A 16926-nucleotide genomic window follows, 5' to 3' on the forward strand; every position below is an offset into this window, starting at 1 on the left:
GCCACATAGGCTGACAGCAGGCCAGGGAAGTGCATGCTGGAATATTTTTCATATCGGTCAACAACAAGTATTTAATTTGAATTAAATCATTGCCCATTAAAATACATATTGAAGAAAAGTTACACCTTTTGAACACGCAGAGGGCAATACTACACAGGTTCGCTCCTCAGAGCCTCATGGAATCAGCTCTCTGGCCCCTGTTTACAACATGGAAATGCCATAGTGAACCTATTGTCTTTTGCTATAGCTATGCATTAAAAACATTTATGCATGCATTCATTTCCATCATTATCCATTGAAATAAGCCCTGCCCCCTTGAGCTTGGAACCTATTTCTAACATGCTTCCTATCACACTTCCTATGCTTCCTAACCTCCTTCTTATGCTTCCTATCACACTTCCTATGCTTCATAACATCCTTAATATGCTTCCTAACATCCTTCCTATACTGCCTAACATCCTTCCTATGCTTCTTTGTGTAAAGCACTGTGAGCTGCCTTCAATCTGTACTGTATGAATGGTGCTATATAAATAAAGTTATTATTATTATTCCTAACATCCTTCCTATGCTTCCTAGTGTAGCAGGTATATATAAAATATACTGTTATGTATTCCACGAAGAATCCCTCCCTCACGTTTTATTTGAATTTGTTTTATTATCTTTTATTCTCAAAGTCTTTTATTTTTAAATCGTCACTTCCTGCCGAAGTGACGTATTTCCCCTTGCACTTCCCCCTTCACGCCAGATTGTCTGGGTGCTAGATGGGGTAAGATGGTCGTTCAGTGTCTGTAAATATATCTGGTCTAAAAGAATGTATGATGGTTAAAATATTGTAAATAAGTTACCGGGCAATGAACCGGGTTATATATAATGGTAACTGTGTTAATAATGAGCAATTCTGTACTTGTTGTGATGTGGTTTAGCTGTGGTGGCGAACTGTTGTAAGGACACATGTGGTTGAGCTAGTAGTAATGGCTGAGCAAAGTGTATGAGGCCGCCTGGTCTGAAATGTGACTTGATATATCCCCATTGCAGCATATGTGAGCTGTTGACGCCATCTGCTGGCCAATATTAATATGTGCCTGTTTGGATGTACCAACAGGTAATTTGAGATGTCTTATTGGTTATTTTGTATTATTTCATTGTGTTGTTTTATTTTAATGGGATATTTAAGTGATTGATTATAAACTTGAGATTGTCTGGGTGCTAGAAGGGCATATGTGAGCTGTTGACGCCATCTGCTGGCCAATATTAATATGTGCCTGTTTGGATGTACCAACAGGTGAAATAAATACTGAATGGATCACGGCCTGTCTTGACTTCACATACACGACCGACATAAAAGAGAGTGGCCTTAAACCAGCTACACTAGCATCCTTACTATACTGCCGAACACCCTTCCTATGCTTCCTAACACCCTTCCTATACTGCCTAACACCCTTGTTATGCTTCCTAACATCCTTTGTATGCTTCCTAATGTAACGGGGAAGCCCGTGGGTATGTCCACAGTCACGGAAACAGGTGTGTTGACGAGTGACTGTGGCAGTGCGGGCTGGTAAATTAAACGCACTTCCCCATAACAGGGTTAACAGACGCATAGGTACGGTAGTTAGGAGTGAATTCACTTCTTAGTGCAGCGGCCTGTGTCGTCGGACGCGGGAGCCCCCTGTTCGACTCCCCCTCGGGACATTCTCATTTAACATCAAACACAACGCAGACCAGTAGGATCCATCACAGTGGTGCCCAGTGACCCGGATGTCCTGAGGGGCGTGAGTTTAGGGAGGTGAGTGTAACGGGGAAGCCCGTGGGCCGTGGGTATGTCCACAGTCACGGAAACAGGTGTGTTGACGAGTGACTGTGGCAGTGCGGGCTGGTAAATTAAACTCACTTCCCCATAACAGGGTTAACAGACGCATAGGTACGGTAGTTAGGAGTGAATTCACTTCTTAGTGCAGCGGCCTGTGTCGTCGCCCGCGGACGCGGGAGCCCCCTGTTCGACTCCCCCTCGGGACATTCTCATTTAACATCAAACACAACGCAGACCAGTAGGATCCGTCACACTAACATCCTTCCTATGCTTCCTAACATCCTTCCTATACTGCCTAACATCCTTCCTATGCTTCCTAACAGCCTCCCTATGCTTCCTAATATCCTTCCTATGCTTCCTAACGTGCTTCCTATGTTTCCTATCACCCTTCCTATGCTTCCTAACATGCTTCCTATGCTTCCTATTACCATCTAGCAGTAGCATGTTATAATTGGAGAGCTGTGGGTGTGTGCCTGTGGGTCAGTGTGTCTGTCAGTTAGTGTGCCTGTGGGTCAGTGTGTCTGTCAGTTAGTGTGCCTGCTGTGGGTCAGTGTGTCTGTCAGTTAGTGTGCCTGTGGGTCAGTGTGTCTGTCAGTTAGTGTGCCTGCTGTGGGTCAGTGTGTCTGTCAGTTAGTGTGCCTGTGGGTCAGTGTGTCTGTCAGTTAGTGTGCCTGCTGTGGGTCAGTGTGTCTGTCAGTTAGTGTGCCTGTGGGTCAGTGTGTTTGATAGCGTTAGCATGCTAATGTTAATGCTAATAACTAAGGATAGAGGTCAGTGTTTTGTGTTTCTCCGTCTGTGTGCCCGGTGTGCCGCTTGGTGGAGGTTTGTGCACCTTTTCTGGTTACTGCGGTTGCCCCACTGCTCCTAAATAGTTAGGACGGGTCAAATGCAGAGGACTAATGGGGATTAATAAACAACAACAACAACAACAACAACAACAACATTAATGCAACCAGAGAAAACGAGGGCAGCTATGGAAACAGAAACTTTGATATGAAAGAGGAAAATGTCTCATCGCGGGAGCTTCAGTTAAATAAACAACATCCATGCTATTCTGGGCTGTGGGAGTATGTCAGATCAAATATGGACCGAGCGTTCGGCGTGTTCACTATCTGCTTTCTCATCTGAATTATGGAAGAAACACAGAGAGTCACAAAACAAAGGATGTCGATGTGGAATATGAATAGTCAAATTACAGCTGTGCTTGTAAGACCAAAAAGTCCCCCGCTTCTGAAATGACTAAGCGCGGACGGATGGTGTAGTTCTTGGGAAACGTATAGCTGTGCATTATGTTCCTTGCCCTTTTTATATGGTAATAATAACCCTCGTTGTTAAGTCCCCTCCCCTCCCCTTTACAAGGGCGTAACCATAGAAACCAAATAATTTTTCCTCTTTGTGCTTTTATATAACGCCCAGACGTGCCCTTGTCGAGTTCCCGTTCCGTTTGTTTGGTAGTTATTAGAGGAGGTCGGCGTATTTATAACTTTGTATTGTGGGAATGAAACATTCACGTCCAGGCTCATTGGGGGCGACGCAAACGATTGCACTTGAAGACACGTTTTCTCACTCTGAAATGTAGTGTCTGAGCCTTTGATACAAGGCCTGGCAGAATGCGGCAAGTAAACACAGGGTTTTACATGACTTTGGTGGCGGTGAAATGGAGTTCTATTTTGAGTTATGGTCGGCTTGGAAAGGTCTAAATGCTTATTTTCCATCCGAAATATATGCAAAATTGAAATGTTAAAATACACCCCTGACTGCAGCTTTAAAGCCTGTTGTTTGACTATGGCAATGTCGTTTACATGCATGCAAGCAAGAGTGTCCTTGATCGCCTTGATGTTTTCTATCACTCAGCAATTAGGTTTGCTACAAATTCCCCCTTTTCAACACATCACTTATACATGTCTGTAAATTGCCCATCATTACACTCTCAACGAGAAATCCATTGGCTTACACTCAAAACAAAACTGTCCTTGGTCTGACCTCTCCTTATTTGAGACACATGTTAAAGTTGTCATCTACTCCCTGTAACACCAGAGCTGCTTCTCGCTAGATGCTCCCCGTGTTAACGCTTCCTTTGGTCAAACCTCCCTCCAATTTGCTGCTCCCAGCAGTTTGGAACGAGATGCAAAAGTCCAAATTGACCCTCCTCACTACTTCTAAGGACTCTATCACAGAGTTGTTTACACACACACACACACACCGGCAACTGTCACCCAGCCTTTTAACTGTCTGTTCTGCTTCATGTTTTATCCAAAGCGACTTACAAATTGTGAACAACAAGTCAGCAGAAGGGTTACAACTCTGGCAGCTAAGGGTCAGTGGCCGAACTTGAGTGTTACACTCTGAGTGCATAGTAGTATAGATAGATTAGCATGTATTTTTATTTTATAGTGTATCTATAGTGTATATAGATACTGGGCTGTATAGGACTGTGAAGCTGTCTGTATGTATCCCCAGGCTGTACCCCCCCCCCCCCCCATGCTGCTTTGTCACCCAAATGTCCCCAAGGGGATTAATAAAGGATCATCTTATCTTATCTTATGATAGGTAGTAGTATAGTAGCATAGTAGTAGGGTACTAGTACAGACAGTAAGAAGGTTATTTATTTATTTATTTATTATAATTATTTTTATAAATCACAGTCAAGTATGAAACTTGAGATTCAAAAAGAAAGAAATAATAAGACCACTCAGACCACTTTCCCCTTTAAAGATCAGATTGAGTGGGTGTGTGACCCCTTTGACCTCTACATTGTGTCTCCTTCCCTGCCAGATCTGCACTCCTGACCTGGTGGTGTTCCTGGCCTGTGCCAATCACCGCTTGAAGGAGCGTCTGGAGAAGCGGGCGGAGCAGCAGGGGAGGCCGGACGACAACCCCAAGGCCACCGAGCGCCGCCTCACCAACTTCAAGCAGAACACCATCCCTCTGGTCAAGTACTTCCAGGAGAGGGGCCTCATCGTCACGGTGAGACTGACGCACGCGGGGGTTATGGCTGGGGGGCCATGTGCCCAAAATATCACGTCATGACATTCTCCATCGATTCTTTGACGGTATAACAATATTTGACAGTCCAGTACAAATTACAATGTGATATGCCATCATATTTCTTTTTATGTCTTTATATTTTTAATACTATTGTCATGGTCCTTTTTCATTCAAAATGGTCTATTTAATTTTACTTTTTAATATTGCTGCAAGGAATATTTTTATTTATATATATAAAAATTACAATATGTATATCATAGATGACGGTATAGTAAAAATCCATACCTTTGCATGGATCAATGATGATATACCTTCATATTCGCTATACCTCCCAGCTCTAAAGCGAGTATCCAAGCTATTATTATATCATCATATTATAGCATGTGTATGTGTATGCATGTGTGTGTGTGTATGTGTGTGTGTCCCATATGCCTACATTACGTTTGCATGGGAGGAGTTCTTTCAATCTGTTATGTGTGGGTGCAGTGTGTGTGTGTGTGTGTGTGTTCACGTGCATGTGTGTGTGTGCGACTGTGCGTGTACCAATGACAACGTCAAAGCCACAATCTCACAATCTCCAGGAACCGATCAGGCACCAAAAGGAGGCAGACAATGCTTTATTCTCCCAACGTCAATCTCTCCATCGATGTCTCAGGCCAGAAGCTGGCTGCTGGTGCTTTGAATAGAGGGGAATGTGTTCATTTCATGCTGTCGGACTCCTCATTCTATCGCTGTGGAGGAGTGTGGGCTTGTATCTGGTACTGCGTGTATGTGTGAGCAGGGTGATAATGCATTGACCTTTACATCTAATCCAACAGGTCCATAGCAGGTCCTCTTCATTTATTCACGTCTCTGCCTGCCTCTGAGTCAGGTCATCATTGACAAAGGCAAGATACTAGTTGTCTCGATATGGTGTGGTGGGGTAGGGCCGAGGAGCAGAAACATCTTTATACAAACAAACTGGAAAGGGTGGAGGTCACAGGAATACGCAAACATAGGGGTGTGACATCTTTGGGGACATATGGAAAGGTGGGGAAGGGCGGTAGGAAGGAATGGGGGAGGGATGGTGGTAGGAAGGAAAGATGGGTAGAGGGAGATCATCAAAGGGAGGGGGGAAGGGGTATTATCTCCCACAGTACAACAAAAAACAAAACCTCTCAGTAAAAACTGGAAGAGGGGGAAAAAGGGAAAACAAAAGAACTATCACTAAACTCTAACCAGAACATCAAACATGAGGAACACTTACTTGCCAACAGAGACAGTGCAACATAGACCCTGCAACATAGACAATGGACGGACACAGAGAACAGGAAACAAGGAAAATACACAGGAACAAATTACAAACGAGAAACACATGGGATGATTACAACTGGAGACACCTGGGAGGGGAAACTGACTGACAAAGAACTACAAGAAACAATACAAGGAACTACAACTATGGACGGAAAGACAAACACCAGACACTGGGACAAAACAAGCAGACTACAGACACTAAACGGAGAACCTAATACCAGACAATAACTACAAACACTAAGACTAAACAGTTAACCTAATACAAGACAGTAACTACAGACTAACAGAGGAACATGAAGAAGAGCAAGAGAGAGAAGGGGAGAGAGAGAGAGCAATAGAGAGAGAAGGGAAAGAACACTACGGGAACACACATACAGGGATGGGGAGAGGTAGAGCAGGGGAGAACAGTCCATGGACTGGTGGGACGTTACAGTACCCCCCCCCCTCTCAAGGAACAGATCCCAGATGTCTCAATCGACCGCCCGGGGATGAGCAGGGTGGGTGGATCCAACAAAGGGAGACAACGGATCAGGGTGAAGGGGACTGGAGGAAAAAAACTGGGGAAAGGGCCCAGGGAGCAGGGGACTAGAGACAGAAGGCTAGGGAAGGGGATTTGAGACAGATAACTGAAGATGGGGACTCAAGACAGACGGCTGGAAAAGGGGACCTAAAACAGAAGGTTGGGAAAGGGACTCAAAACAGAGGGCCGGGGAAAGGGACCCAGGAGAAGGGGCCTAGAGAAGGAAGGCTGGGGGAAAAGACCAGGGAGAAGGGAACTGGAAAAGGAAGGCAGAGGAAAAGGACCAGGGAGATAGGGACTGGAGAAGGAAGGCTGGGAAAAGGAACCAGGAAGGGGACTGGAGAAAGGAACGTTGGGAAAAGGAACCAGGAAGGGAACTGGAGAAGGAAGGCTGTGGAAAACGACCAGGGAGAGGGGAACTGGAGAAAGAAGGCAGAGGAAAGAGTCCAGGGAGAGAGGGACTGGAAACGGAAGGCTGGGGAATGAACCAGGAAGGGGACTGGAGAAGGAAGGCTGGGGAAAGGAACCAGGAAGGGGACTGAAGAAGGAAGGCTGGGGAAAGGAACCAGGAAGGGGACTGGAGAAGGAAGGCTGGGGAAAGGAACCAGGAAGGGGAAGAGGGGTCCTCCTAGGGGCAGGATGAGCCTGAGGTTCAGGGGCTCTCTGGGAGCCGGGGCAGAAACAGGGGAATCCTCGGAGGCTAAGACAATAGCAGGGGGTCTCTCTGCAGCGGGAGGAGAAGCCAGAGGTTCAGGGGGCTTTCCGGGGCAAGGGGCAGAAGTTAGGTGCTCCCCGGAAGGAGGAGCGGGAAGCTCCTCAGGAACAGGAGTGGAGAGTTCCTCAGGGACTGGAGCAGGGATCTCCTCAGGGATCTCCTCTGGGACAGGAGCGGGAATCCGTGGCACTGGGCAGTGGGGAATCCGTGCTGCCAGGGCTTGGTGAGAACCCTGGCAGCTGAGTTCTGCACATACAAATACACATATTGTATTTGTATGGTTATCAGTCCTCCGTTGTCAGATGTATCATATTAGTAGTATATAGCATAATAGCGGAGTCACATTTAATGGCAATTCATTTGTATGTCCTTTGTAATCATTATTGTTATAGAGAGTCAGCATACATTTATCGACTTGAACTGTGCCCATCTCCCAATCTGGAATACTGATTTTCTGACCCTTTTCACATAAAGTCAAAAGCAGAGCAAACAGATGCAGTTACAGTAACATTGATTATGGGTTTGTTTGATATACGTGTGCAGTAGTCAGCATTGGTCGATAGTATTGTCAATGCTGGCTCACCGGTGCACCTAAATGAAGCAGTCTCGTAATTAATGTTATTAGTTGCGCCTGAACATACCGGAGCCTCTCCAGGGTGTTGCTGGTTCCAGACAGGACTCCATTACAGTAGTCAAGGCGGGAGGTGATGAAGGCATTATGGAGGATAATTATAGAGGAGCCAATTACAGTACATACTGTACCTTTGTCGCAGCATAGAAGGCCCTATATAATGGACACATTATAATTATTATTATTATTGGATTAATTATCATGTGTAAGGCTCTGCTGCATCTCTGTAAGTAATGTATGCAAGAGATCATATACGGTGTCATGGTTTTTGCCTTATTTCACCTCTCTGTGAGGGATAGCTGTCAATCCCTGTTCCCTGTGGTTAATTGCCTCAGGCAGGTGTGTGGGCTTGATTACAGCTGATGCAGTGCGGCTGTGCCTATGGCCATGTGGAGTCTATTTAAGTTTGGAGATCGCAGTGTCAACTGCTTTTTCATTTCCTAGTGTTGGCTGTCCTTTTGGTCACGTTCATTATATTGAAGTGTAGTCTGATTTCTGATTCAGAATTGAGCTTCATGGTAGTCATTCTTATTTTAGGCTACTCATGTGATTCTACACATAAACTCCCTTAGTGGAGGTTTATTGTTTTACTTTTTCCAATATAAACTCCTTTTATTAGGAGGTGTCCTTTTGGCTTATTTACTTTTATACTATACCTCTTTATTGAGAGTAGTCCTGTTTTTTGGGACTTGATTTATGTTCTTAATTACTCACTTTGAGATTTCCACCTGTAAAGGTTGTTTTCTGTTGTTTAATTTTTCCCCTCTCCTAAAATATCTGCGTAAGCAGTCTAGTGGTTGTCCGTTTTACGGATAACTTTAAGAGTCCCTGTTATCTGCTCATGACCCACACACACACATACACACAGCCCTCACAGAATGAAAAAGCCATGACTGGGTCAGCAGATAACACAGGTCTCGAACAAGCACTAGCTGCGCAGCGTCAAGGATTGCTTTCACATGAGGAAGCTATCATACAATTACAACAACAACAAGCTCTCATGGTGCAACAGCATGGGGAGATGTATGAAGGATTGTGCAAGATGGATAGTTCCATGCGTGATTTGGCTGACCGCATAGCCAATGCACAATTACCTCCCCCTCACCAGAGCCCACCTAATGTCTCTCAAGCACTACTCACAGGCCCCCGGTCATTACCTTGTGAGGCTAAAGTCCAGCTCCCCTCACGCTTTAATGGGGAGTCAGGTAAATGCCGTGGTTTTCTGGCACAATGCCAAATAGTGTACAGAGCCCAGCCTTCTCGTTTTCAGTCTGAGGATTCACGTGTTGCCCTAATTCTATCCCTGTTGGAGGGACCTGCCCTCGATTGGGCTGTTCCACTCATACGGCTCAGGCTCCAGTTTTAAACGATTCACAGGGACTCATGAATGAGATGGAGATCGTTTTTGATCATGAACTCTACGATAAAGAGGTTGCCATGAAGCTGACGCGCATGCGCCAGGGCTGCAGTAGTATAGCTGAGTTTTCCATCGCTTTCAGGACACTGGCTGGGGCTACAGGCTGGCCTGAGGGACCACTTATCACTTTGTTCACCAACGCGTTATCTAATCAGGTTAAAGATGCTTTGGCGGTTGTGGGATCTCCAGACACTTTTGACACACTGGTCACTACCGCCATACGCATTGATAACCGGATCGGAGACCGTGAGCGTGAGAGGCGGGGTCAACGTTTTCGTGTCCCGCTGGAGGAAGTTTCGTCCTTTCCTCCACAACCTTCAGTGGCCAGCTCGTCTGAACCTATGCAGGTGGACAGCACTTCTGTGCGTGACTCCAGGCAGACTGGTTCTCATGTGGACTGGTGCCGGTACTGCAGGAGAAAAGGTCACACGAGGGTGGAGTGTCTGAAACTGAAGGGAAACGGTCAGTCTCGCTAGTGGGCCGAGAGACACTAGTGAGACATCACATCACCCCCTTTCGAACCTTTTTGCCTGTGGTTTTAGGCAGGAATAGGCAGTCTGTTAAGGTTGACGCCTTTTTAGACTCAGGGGCAGTGGACAGTTTCATCGATTCCAGATGGGCTGAGGACTCTAAAATACCTGTACATTCCCTCCATAAGCCCTGTAGTGTCACGGCGCTTGATGGACGGCCATTGGGTACAGGCAGTGTCACCAAAATAACCAATTATTTATCTATGCGGGTTGCTTATGGGAACCATTCTGAGCGCATTTGATTCTTTTTGGTGGATTCCCCCACGTATCCCATTGTGCTGGGTCATTCTTGGCTTAGTAAACACAAGCCACAGATAAATTGGGGTGAGGAGAGAGACACTGTAATGCAGTGGGGCTCCCAATGCCATCACCGTTGTTTCCAAATTCCTCCGTCACCCATGAGTTATGATCAGTTTAGTGAGAGCGGTTGTGATCCTGTTGAAGCAGTGGGCGGTCTTGGTTTCCAGAGCCCACTCTCTCAACCATTACACTCCCAGCCATCTGTCGATCAGGATGGGAGTTTGGAATGGGATCCACAGTTTGATTGGGACTCCCTCGGTGAGGAGGTTCTGGCGGAGGACAGTTTAGACAGTTTAGACTGAGGCTCTGTGTGAGGACTTCTCCTCGCTTACCTGTACAGTTGACCCCCTCATGGAGAGCACCAACATCATGAGCGTGGAGTCACACCCGTTACCAGAGGGAGTTCCCACTGTCTATGCTGACCTCAGTGAGGTGTTTAGCAAACAAAGGGTTAGCATCCTGCCACCGCACCGACCTTATGATTGCGCCATCGAATTGCAGCCGGGCTCTATTCCCCCTTGTGGTTCCTTGTACTCGTTGTCGGTCCCTGAAAGCGCAGCTATGAACACCTACATCAAGGAGGCTGTGGCTACCGGTTTTATTAGACCTTCCACTTCACCTGCGGGTGCTGGATTCTTTTTTGTGGGAAAAAAGGATGGAGGACTGAGACCCTGTATCGACTACAGAGGTCTGAACAGCATTACAGTAAAAAACCGGTATCCCCTTCCCCTGATGAACTCGGCATTCGAACGCCTCCAGGGGGCATCCATTTTTACCAAACTTGATCTCCGCAATGCCTACAATCTGGTGCGCATACGCCAAGGGGATGAGTGGAAGACCGCGTTCAACACTCATAATGGTCACTACGAATACCTGGTGATGCCATTTGGTCTTACTAATGCCCCTTCAGTTTTTTAGGCGTTAATCAATGACGTGCTCAGGGAGATGTTGGAGAAGTTTGTTTTCGTCTACTTAGATGACATTCTGATATTCTCCAAGTCCATTTCTGACCATGTCAAACATGTCAGGCAGGTCTTGAGGTGCCTTTTGGATGCACGGTTGTTTGTGGAGGCTGAGAAGTGTGCCTTCCATGTCCGCTCTGTGTCCTTTCTGGGATTCATTGTATCTGAGGGGAGGATTCAAATGGACCCCAAGAAGGTGTCAGCAGTGACAGACTGGCCTACACCCGTCTCGGTCAAGCAGGTGCAACGATTCCTAGGATTTGCAAACTTCTACCGTCGTTTTATTCGTAATTTCAGTTCAGTGGTAGCACCTATCACTGCACTCACCAGGAAGACAGCACCTTCCCATTTCCAGTGGACTCCCAAGGCTGAGGCAGCGTTCATTGAGCTTAGGAGAAGGTTCAGTTCTGAGCCTATCCTCATTACTCCTAACCAGTGATGGGAATAACGGCGCTATAAGTAATGACGTTACTAACGGCATTCGTTTTTTCAGTAACGAGTAATCTAACGGATTACTCTTCCAATCTTAATAACGCCGTTAGCGTTACTGCAAAAAAAATCTGCGCGTTACTATGAATTAACCTGTTTCTTTCATCAGACAGATCTCTGCGCCGAGAGGCAATAATATGTTCTTCCTTGTTTAGTGGGCAGTGCGTGAGCCAGGCATACATGCTGACGATTGGCTGAGGTTGAATAAAATGTCATGGTAAGCCAATCAGAGGTGGAGGTGGGCGGGTGTCTAAAGCATCCAGAGTCTGACACACAGCGCGACAAGACAAGCGATCACTGATCAGTCAGCATGAGACCGCGGTCTGTGTAGTGTACGTTTTGAGCCCAAATAATCCAAAACGAATCCAACGAACAACACAAGCGACTCAATCAACATGAGACCGCGGGTCCATGAGCGTTTTGTGTTCACTCTTTGCAGCGCAGGGCACTGAGTGGCTCTACTGCAGTGCCGACAGCCTTATCAACAGTGCTGCACTTCCTGGTTTAATAGCACAGGCTTCAGGTGCTCAGAGATATATCTCTGTATGTCATGCATGTCTTAAATGTCATGATTAGATTAGTTTAGATGATTCGATTAGATTCTTATATCTATATGCTGTGTATGTAATTGATTGATTGATTGAAAAGTTTATTAACAGATTGCAGAATGGGTACAGTACAGTACAGCTCAATACATACAATTGTTAAGGGGATGCAGACCAGAGAAAGACTTTCGTCATAAATGTCATGAATTGAAAATGGGGGACCCTGATGTAAACAAGACGAAACTCTTTCTCTGGTCTGCATCCCCTTAACAATTGTGTGTATTGAGCCGTACTGTATTGTACCCATTCTGCAATCTATTAATTAAAATGTTCAATCAATCAGTATATATTTGTTATTTATTTTTGGTATAGTGCTTAACAAGCATAATTTAACGTTGCCCAGTTGTGGCCTGTTGAGGGGCAATACATATCAAAAGTTCCAAAACATCTATTCTGTTTGTATTTGTATGATCCACTATATAAACATAGTAATTATAATATCTACATACATGGCATTTGATTGGAGGCTAGTCTCACTTTGTCCCACAGCAACATTAAAATAGTTTAGATTTGTGTATGTTGTTTATGTAAAAGAAATCTTGAAAGTAACGCAATAGTTACTTTCTGAAGTAACTAGTTACTTTTATAATTTGTAACTGAGTAAGTAATTTAGTTACTTTTTGGAAGAAGTAACTAGTAACTGTAACTAGTTACTTTTTTAAAGTAACTTGCCCAACACTGCTCCTAACCCATCCCTGCCATTTATCGTCGAGGTGGATGCTTCTGAGCTTGGAGTCGGAGCTATTCTGTCTCAACGCTCATCGTCCGACGGTAAGGTACACCCATGTGCATACTATTCACGTGGGCTCTCGCCAGCTGAAAGAAACTATGATGTTGGGGACAGAGAGCTGTTGGCGGTCAAGTTGGCATTGGAGGAGTGGCGCCATTGGCTAGAGGGAGCTGAACACCCATTCACAGTCTGGACAGACCATAAAAATTTGGAATATATCCAGGGTGCTCAGAGGAGAAACTCGCGACAGGCTCGCTGGTCACTGTTTTTCTCTCGGTTTAATTTCCTCCTGACGTACCGTCCCGGGTCTAAAAATATCAAGCCGGATGCTCTTTCCCGGTTATATGATGGATCAGAAGAGGACCGTCCTCCTGAGCCCATTGTTCCTGCAGGACAGATCCTAGCTCCTGTGACATGGAGCATTGACTCTGCTGTGCAGAGGGCACAACGTTTGGAACCAGATCCGGGTGGGGTGCCCCCGGGTCGGTTATTTGTACCAAACAGCATTCGTTCTCGGGTGTTGAAGTGGGGCCACTCCTCTCGGCTGACAGGACATCCCGAGTGCACAGAACTCGTGACTTCTTGGCCAGAAGGTTCTGGTGGCCTGGTATGATGAAGGACATTCAGGAATTTGTGGCAGCCTGCCCCGTTTGTGCACGGAACAAAGTTTCTCAACAGTCACCACCAGGGCTGCTTCATCCTTTGCCCATTCCTAGTCGTCCGTGGAGCCACATCGCCATGGATGGATCGTCATCATGGTGGTGGTGGATAGGTTCTCCAAAGCAGCTCACTTCATTCCGCTGGTCAAGCTGCCATCTGCTCAGGAGACCGCTCAAGTGGTGGTTGACCATGTCTTCCGAATTCATGGCATCTGCCAGGACGTGGTGTCGGACCGTGGACCCCAGTTTACTGCTCGGTTCTGGAAGGCATTCTGTGCTATACTGGGTGCGACGGTTAGCCTGTCATCAGGGTTCCACCCGGAGAGCAATGGGCAAACAGAGCGCACCAACCAGTCTATGGAGAGTACGCTTCGCTGCTTGGCCTCCTCCAATCCGATCACTTGGAGTCACCAACTGGCATGGGCAGAATATGCACATAATTCATTGTGCAATGCATCCACTGGTCTCTCCCCATTTGAGGTTCAGTTTGGGTATCAGCCTCCACTGTTTCCTGAACAGGAGAGGGACGTGGGGGTGCCATCTGCCAAGGCGTTTATCCGTCGGTCTCGGGCAACATGGAAGAGGGTGCGTTTGGCTCTTGTGCGTGCTGCGGCCCAGCACAAGCGGTCGGCGGATGTACACCGTCGCCCTGCGCCTTCCTACCGTGTGGGCCAACAGGTGTGGCTTTCCACACGCGACCTTCCATTACGGGTGGAGTCGCGCAAACTCGCTCCCCGTTTTGTGGCCCCTTTCACTATTGTTCGCAAGATAAACCCAGTCACGATGCGTCTTCGGTTACCCTCGTCGATGAGGGTGCACCCTACATTTCACGTATCCCGCCTTAAGCCGGTTCGGAGGAGCAGGTTGGTTCCTGCAGAGAGACCTCCACCTCCCCCTCGATTCGTTGATGGCCAACCTGTGTATACTGTACGGCGTATCCTGTCCAGTAGGCGGGTTGGTAGGGGTATACAGTACCTGGTGGACTGGCAGGGTTATGGGCCAGAGGAGCGCACGTGGGTTCCGGCCAGGGACATCTTGGACCCTGAGCTTGTTCGGGAGTTTCGGAGACGTGTCTCGGAGGGTCCGTCTGGAGCCGCCCCCTAGAGGGGGGGTCCTGTCATGGTTTTTGCCTTATTTCACCTCTCTGTGAGGGATAGCTGTCAATCCCTGTTCCCTGTGGTTAATTGCCTCATGGGTCGGCAGGTGTGTGGGCTTGATTACAGCTGATGCCTGTGCAGCTGTGCCTATGGCCATGTGGAGTCTATTTAAGTTTGGAGATCGCAGTGTCAACTGCTTTTTCATTTCCTAGTGTTGGCTATCCTTTTGGTCACGTTCATTATATTGAAGTGTAGTCTGATTTCTGATTCAGAATTGAGCTTTATGGTAGTCATTCTTATTTTAGGCTACTCACGTGATTCTACACATAAACTCCCTTAGTGGAGGTTTATTGTTTTACTTTTTCCAATATAAACTCCTTTTATTAGGAGGTGTCCTTTTGGCTTATTTACTTTTATACTATACCTCTTTATTGAGAGTAGTCCTGTTTTTTGGGACTTGATTTATTTTCTTAATTACTCACTTTGAGATTTCCACCTGTAAAGGTTGTTTTCTGTTGTTTAATTTTTCCCCTCTCCTAAAATATCTGCGTAAGCAGTCTAGTGGTTGTCCGTTTTACGGATAACTTTAAGAGTCCCTGTTATCTGCTCATGACCCACACACACACATACACACAGCCCTCACATACGGTGCACCGGTCATTTCGCAGGCCATTATTGTCTGCAGAATGTGTACTGTACATTGCCAAATCAGAATCCTAGAATCCAGTATTCAAGGAAGCAGTGTAACAATGTATTATAATATAGAAAGACATCATAATAACATAGCCTATATGAACTTAATAATAATAATGGACAATAACTGACATCCAGGAGAATTTCTAGCCTTGCTCGTACTTGTTTGTTTGGCTGTTGTGATGCTATTTCATGCATCTTTAAATAAATAACAAACTAGACTGTCAATGTGTTTTGAGGATAAGTTAAAAAATATCATAATAAAATATGCAGCCATTGCAGGGGCCATGTGGGGTACTGAAGCATAAGCAATATGACATTGAGCATTATGCATTGGGGATTGGACATTAAGCATTTACATTTAGTCATTTAGCTGACGCTTTTATCCAAAGCGACTTACAAGTTCTGTACGACAAGTCATCAGGAAGGGCACAACTCTATCAGCTGAGTAACAATGTTCATCAAGGTGTTGAGTGCTACAGTGTAGGTTAGTTTATTAGGACATGTGCATGACGGTATACGGTTAGTTAGGGTTAGATAAAAAAAAATTATTTCAGATAATGGTTGAAGAAGTGTGTCTTTAGTCGGCAGCAAAAGATTAGTTTCGTTTGTCTAAGATTTTAAAAGGTTTAAACTTTACAGCACTGACAAAGTTGAACAAAGTGCTGTACAAGTCCCACAACATAAACAAAAAAAAATTAAAATGTAAATCGAATCTCGGCCCCGAAGCTTCGAATACCAAAAAGAAATTCGAAGGTCAGCCCTAGTAGATAATATTCAGTGTTGTGATGTGTAGATAATATGCAGTGTTGTGATGTGTAGATAATATGCAGTGTTGTGATGAGTAGATCATATGCAGTGTTGTGATATAATATGCAGTGTAATATGCAGTGTTGTGATGAGTAGATCATATGCAGTGTTGTGATATAATATGCAGTGTTGTGATGAGTAGAACATATGCAGTGTTTTGATATAATATGCAGTGCTGTGATGAGTAGATAATATGCAGTGTTGTGATGAGTAGATCATATGCAGTGTTGTGATGAGTAGATCATATGCAGTGCTGTGATGAGTAGATCATATGCAGTGTTGTGATGAGTAGATAATATGCAGTGTTGTAATGAGTAGATAATATGCAGTGTTGTGATGAGTAGATCATATGCAGTGCTGTGATGAGTAGATCATATGCAGTGTTGTGATGAGTAGATAATATGCAGTGTTGTAATGAGTAGATAATATGCAGTGTTGTGATGAGTAGATCATATGCAGTGTTGTGATGAGTAGATAATATGCAGTGTTGTGATGAGTAGATAATATGCAGTGTTGTAATGAGTAGATCATATGCAGTGTTGTGATCCAGAGGTCCAGAGGAGAAACGAGAGAGAGAGAAGCCCAGAGGCTTCATAGGCCTGACTACAGGTGTATTCAATTCAGTGGTTCTTAACGGAGAACACCACCCAAACCTCAGAGCAATCTCCACTCTCTCTGGA

At 45.6% G+C, this 16926-nt stretch overlaps 1 protein-coding gene across 2 annotated transcripts in view; it reads left to right on the plus strand.

The window, feature by feature from the left end:
* The window catches only part of ak5 (adenylate kinase 5), a 310275-nt gene that overhangs the window by 93513 nt on the left and 199836 nt on the right, over positions 1-16926 (plus strand). For both annotated transcript variants that reach the window (XM_084326901.1, XM_084326902.1), the window contains exon 6: positions 4583-4774. In XM_084326901.1, the coding sequence (XP_084183027.1) occupies positions 4583-4774 (192 nt within the window). The remainder of the gene's footprint in view (positions 1-4582; positions 4775-16926) is intronic.

This window comes from Notolepis coatsorum (assembly GCF_963971535.1).
Source record: "Notolepis coatsorum genome assembly, chromosome: 13".
In the NCBI taxonomy this organism is placed as follows: Eukaryota; Metazoa; Chordata; class Actinopteri; order Aulopiformes; family Paralepididae; genus Notolepis; species Notolepis coatsorum.